The sequence below is a fragment of the Amblyomma maculatum genome, chromosome 7, assembly GCF_055883805.1.
Source record: "Amblyomma maculatum isolate TAMU_Amacu chromosome 7, ASM5588380v1, whole genome shotgun sequence".
In the NCBI taxonomy this organism is placed as follows: Eukaryota; Metazoa; Arthropoda; class Arachnida; order Ixodida; family Ixodidae; genus Amblyomma; species Amblyomma maculatum.
The window spans coordinates 123,982,893-123,991,735 of record NC_139350.1 but is presented as its reverse complement, the minus strand read 5'-3'; the positions used below and the strand labels follow the sequence as shown (position 1 = coordinate 123,991,735).

The 8,843-nt window shown below is 48.8% G+C and overlaps 1 protein-coding gene across 1 annotated transcript in view; it reads left to right on the top strand.

Annotated features, from left to right (window-relative positions):
- The first annotated feature begins 1,104 nt into the window (after window positions 1-1,104).
- The window catches only part of LOC146184624 (pituitary homeobox x-like), a 66,072-nt gene continuing 58,333 nt past the window's right edge, over window positions 1,105-8,843 (top strand). The window contains exon 1 of the mRNA XM_084609432.1: window positions 1,105-1,308. Coding sequence (XP_084465558.1) covers window positions 1,252-1,308 — 57 coding nt within the window. The 5' untranslated portion in view covers window positions 1,105-1,251. The remainder of the gene's footprint in view (window positions 1,309-8,843) is intronic.

The following is an 8,843-nucleotide window of genomic DNA, read 5'->3' as shown; positions in this document are numbered from 1 at the left end:
GAAATTAAGGAAACGAGAGAAAAGCCAGCGGTACAAAAATTTTCGTTCGTTCTTTCTCTTTTCTTCCTTGAGTTACTACGCTGCTGTCATCGTACCGCATACCTAAGCACATCCCTTAGGAATTGAAAACAAAATTAGTTATAACTTAACTCTGGTTAATCCTATTTGAACTGCGGAAGCTTTTTTTTTGCCTGCTACATTATTCCCCTATCACGCCCTATCAGTGTTAGGTGCTACATTATTGGTGACAAAATTGATTGATTTATAGGAAGGGAAAGGCGCGGTAGCTGTCTCACTTGTTTTCTGTGGTCACCTGAACCGGCACCGTAAGGGAAGGGAGAAAGGTGGGAGTGAAAGTGGAAAGAGAGAAAGAGGAGCCGTAGTGGAGGGCTACGGAGTAATTTCGACCACCTGGGGATCTTAAACGTGCGCTGACATTAAAGCTCATCATTTAAGAGTATGACGCGAGAGCTGTAAGTTACCAGTCTTCTTCTTCTGCTCCGACTCCTCCTCGGCTGTTGAAGGTCAAGCGTGGCCTCCGCCGGGACCACGCGACGGCTCGAAACCTGGCGCAGTATTGCTATCGCAATAATATACCTTTTCCTGCACCACCAGAGCCGGTTTCTTTAAGCGCTGCAAAATATAGCGGTCAAACTGTGTGTACTTTGAGTAGTTCATTAGAAAAACACGGCTCACTACCACATCCTATGCCCGCTGACGGCGCATATTTCGTACTTCCGTCATGGCAACCAGAATAATCTGTGCTCACGACTACACGGGAAAGTGTATATACGGCAGCAAATCCCGTTTCTTCTGGCCGGTTGCCGCATTGCTTTATTGCAGCATGCCGCATGAAGGCCGGGCTTGGTGTCCGATCTGGCATGAATATCCACCTCGGTGCAGAGGTGCAAATCAAAAGATGCATTTGTTGGTGACACTGCGTGAGGGTGCATACCCGACCCTTTCGCGCCACGCAGGACGAACCGAACGGCGGCAGTTTACAGTGATGTCGCTTTGTTCGCAGACTCGATATCGACGTCCACCGTGCTCCCCGACAAGGCAGCCGGCAGCAATGGCGTCGACGGCGGCAGCCACAACGGCGCCGGTGGTGGAGGGGGCGGCGGAGGCGTGTCTTCGGAGGCCGACGAGGATCCCAAGAAGAAGAAGCGGCAGCGGCGCCAGCGCACGCACTTCACGTCGCAGCAGCTGCAGGAGCTGGAAGCGACCTTCGCGAGGAACCGCTACCCGGACATGTCCACGCGGGAGGAGATCGCCATGTGGACCAACCTCACCGAGGCCAGGGTCCGGGTGAGCACTCGTTACGTCAGCTTTTGAGGGGTATCTCACCGGGCACGATCCGTGCACTCGGGGCCCGTTGAACGATCACGGATCTCTAAGCGCGCGTGGGCAAATATTTTACGCTTCCTACTTGAACCACGATAAGAATCGATGAATAAAAGGCGAAAAGTAACAATTACAGGAACTTCCTCTTACAGCGAACGTTTGTTTTGTGCCGTGTCGTTAGGTGTATACACAATTCAAGCGCGAACAGCATATGAGTAAACGATAGCGACGTTCACAGCAGTTTCGTAACAACTTATGGGAAAATCCTGGCCTTGTGTCTGTGGAAGTAGCTTAGATGGCGCCCACATTGTGTCCACATCATTTCTCCGACGTGAGCGGTGTGCAAGTATGCTTGTGCTCTGGCCCTTCAGTCGTTTGCGTGTCGAACTGAGCGAGCTCTGCACGCAGCAAACGGCAAAGCACCATCTGCAGAGGTGTGTTTCCGCTTTCAGCCTGAGGTTTAAGTTCATATAAACATTTTCATACATGTATACCGTGCTACGGCGCAGTGTAGGACACAAATACATTGATTGATTGAATCCTCTTTTCCCAGTCAAGATGCCTCTGTGGCCTCGGAGTAGGGCAGGCAAGTTAACATGCGACAATCGACCGTGGCATTGCTACCCTGCAGTCGTGCATAATGCCTCACTTTACAGCGGAAGGTTCGAAAGCAAGACAATTTGGCCGTCGGCGTTTGGACGCCCACCAAACAAACGATGCTATAAAGTGTCCCGGCCGGCATGCCCAGTGCGCCAGTCTAAATGAGTGTTCACCTTTATACTTCCTTAAATTTGTAGCGACAGCTACGGGCTCTATGAAGCGAAGTGCGCAGTTTTGACGCGGGTTGATTGTGCCAACGGCACAATCAGTCCACGCCCTCGGTTGTAGCCCAACGGAACTGAAAGTGATGACTGCGCTAAACGCTTTCATGACATTGATGCTGTCGTCTTCGTGCGATCAACCATCCCTGTGATGAGCAAGCCTTTTCTTAGCTTGCTTTCAGTCACTGATGCAGTTATGTGTTGTCTCTTCTCTACGACAGAAAAGCACTGTCGGCGACAGTCCTGCTGATTCGATTCCCAAAATAAATCATGATTCAACATAGCAGTACAGCAAAATTTGCATGAATATTCAAAAGAGCGGTTACTGATATCCGGCATGTCCAATATTATCTGTCTCAACCGTGTACACAGATGGTCAAAAGTCTCCAAACAAAGGGCTAGCGTTGAGCCCAGTAGGGAGGCATTTACGACACCCCCGAAGCTTGATATCTACGGAAGATGAGAAAAGTTGTTATCCTCACTCCCGAGGACACGTGGAGGAAGGAAACAACTTAGGAGAGGCCCTTGCCATTTCCAATGCATTGGAGAAAGTGTGGCGGAAGTGACGTCAAAATTTAGGGTTAGCCAAGTCGGGCCATTAGCAACGGCATCGCTGTTGCTATGAAAACGCGGGCCACTAGCAACAGCGTTGCTAAGGGCCCGAGGTATGTGAGCGTCGCGGAGATAAAAAATGCGGAGGGTAAAGGAGGAGCAGAGGCATTGCAGCGTCCGGTCGCGGCGTAGCCGCGCGGCCGTGCCGGCTTCAAAAAAGTGACGTCAGGGCCTCTCATAAGTTATTTCCTTCCTCCATGCGAGGACATTATAGCTGCTTATGTGCCGTAATTGCCAGGGTCTTTACATGTATTGCTATGAATTCCGCTGCCGCTGCACGTGTGACCCTGAAGATTTTGAAGATTTGTGCACTATTCGTTATGTTTGCATGGTTCTTTTTCAAATCGTACTTGTCAAATGCGCATACTGTGTAGCGTACCACCCATTATACAGTGATCCATGCTTTTGTTCTGCTTGCCTTGTGCGTGGTTCTGAACCAAAATTTGAAATAAAAAAGAAGAAGAAAGGTTGACGTGTTTTACAGTGGTCAGACGTTTTCCGCGTTCTTAAGAATTTTCATTCGTTTTCCGCTTTCTACTTATGACCACCATTCGCTTCCACTGAGAAACCGCATTACAAGTTCTGATGTCGGGGTTGTTTATCGTACAGCGAAAGTTGTGGGATGAAGGAATTATTAAAGTGCATTCAACGCAGCGTGCGGCCAAAATGTGAACTGCAAACTGCAGAAGGTATTTAGGTCTCTTACCAATGCCGGATAGTCATCCTATTTCCTATACCAACTACATACTTCAGTGCAGGTAGAGCATGGATTCGTTATCCGAATGTGATCTGAACTTTCACGCGCTTCCTTCGTGCGTACTTTCAGAAAAGCACTCCAAGTACACTTGATGTGGAGAATCGCGCTCCCGTCGTCCACTATGCGTATGAACAGGTGTTCTGACAAATCGAGTTTCATCAATCCGACTGACCGACCCCGCGCGCAGGCATTTGATCGACAGACGACAACTCACACAAACAAATAAAAGCTGAAGCGGGGCTGCTCGGCGCTTTGTCGCGCTCTCCGCTTCGTTGCATACGACGCCGGGAGCCGGTGTTACAGACGTGTGCGTACCGGCAGAGCCCGCGCACGCGCGGGCGCCCGGCCCGAAATTCGCGCCGCAGATCAGCGCGTCCGCCTCGACGTGGCGGCCCCCAGGCGCAGGAGACGCGGGAGGCCGCTGTCATCGCCGACGGCGTTGGCGCGGAACGCCGCGCGGCGTACGTCTTCCCTGCCTGGCGCCCCGCGGGGCCATACTGCAGGGTCGGATGACGCCGCAGTCGCCGCTGACTGATGGCGACTCCCGGCCGTGCCTGCCTCCCGGTCGCCGGAGTTACGTGCAGCGCCCGCGGGCTGTCACAATGGTCGGCGGCGCAGTGCCGTCGCCCGGCGTAATAAAACCGCATATCCTGACGTGTGTGGATCTCACCGGTCGCCTACTACGTGCGAGATCCTCTTCTGTCGAGAACGATACCGAAGGCTTCCAATGAAGCGCCGCCGAAGGCGTCCTCCTCGCTTGAGCAGATGAAGTTGGAGCCACTACAGCGCACTGCAGAGCTGCGCGTAATTACAGCGATGCACCGCCTATAACGCCGGGTGGCGAGCGAACTGCTCGACGTGTCCATTCTTCAGGCAGCGGCAGGGGCTGAAAGAGCGCGGCGCAACCTATTTTTGCTCTTGGCTGCTCGGGACGCACGTCAGGGCGGAGAAATGATATGTGACGTGCAGTTTGCCGAGAGCACGTGGCGCGGTAGACAGCCGCGTGGCCACCGGGAGCGCGCACCGCGGACTGGCGCTGACTGTTGCCCAGAGAGGTGAGAAGGCTCGTGGGCGGCCACGAATTTCACTTCCTGCGAGAGAGGATGAAACGCTGCTTAGGAAGCATGTACTGAGAATCGTCCAGAACCGCTCGCCTGTGCCTCCTTCGACCCTCCGCATTACCAAATTCAGCCGGTGAATCACCACCTCTGACAACTCCATAAAGATAACGTTAGGGTTACAGTCCAAATTACCTAATGAGTTTCGAGAATGTACGATTATTGCCAAGGTTAACTGAGGAATGCGTCACGAAAGAGGTAAGAGCGCCCTTCCTGAGACAGGCAACCTGAGACACTTTTTCGAGAATTTTACGAGATACACGCATTATGTTATGAAACTTATACATTAGACTAACGCAATGGTTCCGAGTTGCCATTTAAAGGTATCATGTAATCAAATGTTGAAGTCGCGCCATTATTCAGGCTTTTGCTCACAGCAGCAAAGTTATGCGGAGAAACTTGACGATGAAGTCATTATCGGTGACTTTTCAAATTTCAACTGCATTCGCCTAGTCGCGCGATGCCGCCAAAAAACGTCTGGCGCCCTTTACCTCTGTTAGCTTTGATTTTTTTCATCAGTGGAAGCATTTATACGTTGGAGATGCATCACCTCCGCAGAAGACGTTATCATCGGTGTGCCTACTTCGTACGGTATGCTGCGGAGAGGCCTCAACACCGAAAGTTTTGTTCAACGATTAAGGTGACAATTTAAACTCTAGCTCAGAACGACAGGGCATAATTTATATTCAGCCTTCACAGATTCGACTTCTTTAATTTACTTGAATTCTAAAACCACTTCAGCCGCCTTTTAAGGAACCTATATAACAAAATCTAGACTCCAGAGTGTCCATATGTATTAGGACCTCTTACTATATTTGCAATTTAATATTATGAGTTATGTTTCTGTCGTAAATAAATGGAGATGTCATTGGTAGTCTAGGTTAATTGGTTTTCTGTTCGCCAACCACCTGCACTCTTTTTAGCGCCTATATTTCCAGCACGATGCAAGCTGCGCCAAGAGATACGGAAAAAAGGTATTTGTAATAGGACACTTCAGCCTCTTTTTTGGGTGTTTTCTTTTATGAGCCCTATGCATATCATGCTTAGCAACCATCAGCGAATGGGGCAGACTTGTTCAGTCATCAAATGGTAATGGCCATCAAGCCACGAGAACCACAATCGAACCATTGGCTCCTATACTGTCCGATTTGCTCAGATGAGGCGTTATTTGCAGTCATTGAGACTTAGCGCTCCAAGAATCGTAAAAAAAAAAAAAGAAGAAAAAAAAAGCTCCATTCGATTCTTGGAGACACAAGCACTGACAGCGGCCGCATTCGAAACGTAACTGAGGTCATTGGGAATCTTGATCAGCTGCTTTAATCATTCAGTACTCACCAGGCTGGATACTGATGGAGAGGGTTGACGCGGAAAAGTAATGTATAGAGTCCACCGCTCCTAATCTGCGTTACGCTCAGAGTAGCGAACTATGCGGGGTAGTGACATGCAAAATTCGCCGTAGTGATGGCTTAGTGCTGCTCGGGGGTGCACAGGCAGGCTCCGTCAAGCAAGAACAAGCCGATTCCTGTCGCAGTGTCCTTGGCTGGCGCAACTTTACAGAGATAGTTATCACATGCTATCAAGGAGCGGGGCACGAATCGAGGCGAACTGCGTGTGAAGAGAGGCTACTCGAAGTAACGACGCGATTAAACGACAAGGCTCAGGGGAACGCCCTCTGGTCGCACTGTTCGGAATTACCTTTTCTTCAACAAACGTTGTGCTTATATACCTATAAAATACATATGCCTTCACACTGCAGAGCGCAAAACGCGGACACAGTATGTCACTCGAACCATTACGGCTTGCCTGCAGGTACATTTAGTGTTCAGAAGCGAAAGGGTTGCATCACTCAGGTCGTCGCAGAAACCTGCTGCCAGCTGTACAGTTGCGCACAAGTTGACTGATGCTGCCACTAAAGGAAACATTAAAATCAGCACTGTAGCGAATCCTAATAGTGATTAGAAATCCCCCCCCCCTCCCCCATGTTTTATCATAAAAGAAAATTTAGCTCCGTGAATGTGGTATTCAGAGCAACGTTTCAGAAGGGTTTTGGCTTGGCTTATGAGGTTTAACGTCCCAAAGCGACACAGGCTGCAGAAGGTGTTCTTGTCATATGTTGTCATTGGATCGGTGAGTTAAACTGCTACTTTGTAACTTTCATATGGTTCACGTCGCCGGGTCTTATTTAGCAAAAGGAAAAGAAAGGAGGGAAAAGAAATAACATGGCTATGCACGCATCGAGGTATAGAAAATATCGGAGCGCCAAAGTCAAACAGCTAAGATTGTATAACGTATACCTGGTGAATAACAGTTCCATTGCGTTCGAACCCTTTTAGGCCCTGCGTACAGTTAATCCTAGCGGAATCGAACAATATTTTACATCATGCTGCACTCACGTGTTCTGATGCTACGCAGTGAAGCATGCTACGCAATCAACATTCAAAGCGATAGGTTTTAAGGCCCCGGCTCAGCGGAAAAAGCGGAAACCCACATCACGTCTGTGACGAAAGTAATTGAACAGAGGAAAAGAGGGCTTTTAATGTGAAATAAAAGCCAGTACATGCATCAAAGAATTTAACTTTAGGATGAAAAGAATTTTGCGTAAGCCTTAGCATGGTGCTGGTGGTGCAGTAATTACAGCACTCGACTGCTGTGCACGAAGACGCGGGATCGAATCTTGGCCGTGGCGATCGCTTTTCGATGGAGGTAAAAAGCTAGGCGCCCGTGTGCTGTGCGATGTCAGTGGACGTTCAAGAACCCCAGAGGTCGAAATTTCCAGAGCCCCCCACTACGGCGTCTTTCATTGCGTAAGTCGCTTTGGGACGTTAAACACCTTAAAAACTTACGTAAATACGAAATTAAGCAGACGCTTACACTATCTGAAGGGCGATAGCGGCCCTCGGTCGTCATTCCACGCACTCATTAAAACGAAATTTTGGGATAACGATCTAAGAGCACTCGATATGCATATCAACTCCTGCTTGTTCACAAGCCACAAAAGGAGGGACGTTGTCAAAGGGCTGTTTCGGTGTCAGAACACTCCCTGAAATTTTCTGAGGGCTGCATCCCCTCTCCCTTCCCACTCCTGTCTGTCTTTCTATTACGTTCATTTTTTTTTTTTTCGACCAGTAGTGCATTCCCAGAAAAATATTTATGGCTACGTCACTGCACACAAGAGTGTCTCGCGTAGCCTATATATAGTGTGCGGCGTGTATGGCTCGCAACCGAAGAGTTGTGGTTTATAATTGAAACTTGAAATTCTAAGTTTAACAGGATGTTTATTATAGTGCCAATACAGAGGGGAAAGAAGCGCCAGATGGTGCTTCTCTCATCTCTATGTCGTCCTTAAGCACTACAAATATCATGTTAAACTATGCATGGACAACCAACAAACCAAGCTTGAAGTTTTGAAATTCGTCGTTTTTCTGTAGTGAAATGCATTGAACAAAATAGCTGGTTTGAGTTTGCGGCGACTAATTACTTTGCATTTGCACCCGTGGTAACACTATTATGTTTTAATCACTTTCGTTCATCGCTTGACGTCAGATTCTCAGGAGAGCTTTGTGGGGGGTTAGAAATCCCGTGCAAAATGAAGGGCTGTGACGTCATGATTCTATTGATCAATCGTGATTTTTGCAATACGACGCGGGACGCCGACGGGACAACGTCGGCTTTTTCATTGAACGGGAACAATGAGGCTATTGCTTTAAAGATTTCCTTGTTCGGTCATCGCAGCGCACTGCGGCGAGTAGGGGTCCTATTATGACGTCACCTAAAAGGTGGCATATTTCGAACGCGGAAACGATTGCCGCGGGGAAAAAAAAAAAAAAAAAAAAAAGAAAGCAATGCCGTCGAAAGTAAAGGCCGAAAAGCGTCGTTTGGCTGCGTTGGACAAAGTGCACAAGGGTGTGGCCGCGTGGGCGAAAGTAGTCGGAATCTGAAACGTGACAATGAATGATGTTACGTTCCAGTTTCTCTGTATTACTTTGGTGCTGTGAGCAGAAGCCCAAACATCGTCGCGACTTTGAGTCGTCTAGTTTTTTAGATGATAGCGCAAAACGACTTGGTAAGCTAAACCGACAAGTGTAATTAATTTTGTTGTTTTTAGACCGTCGAATTATAAAGAGACGCTTCAGTTTCCCGTTAACATTACCGCGTCATACTCTTGAGGGGGAGCTTAAGCGTACCTTTGTT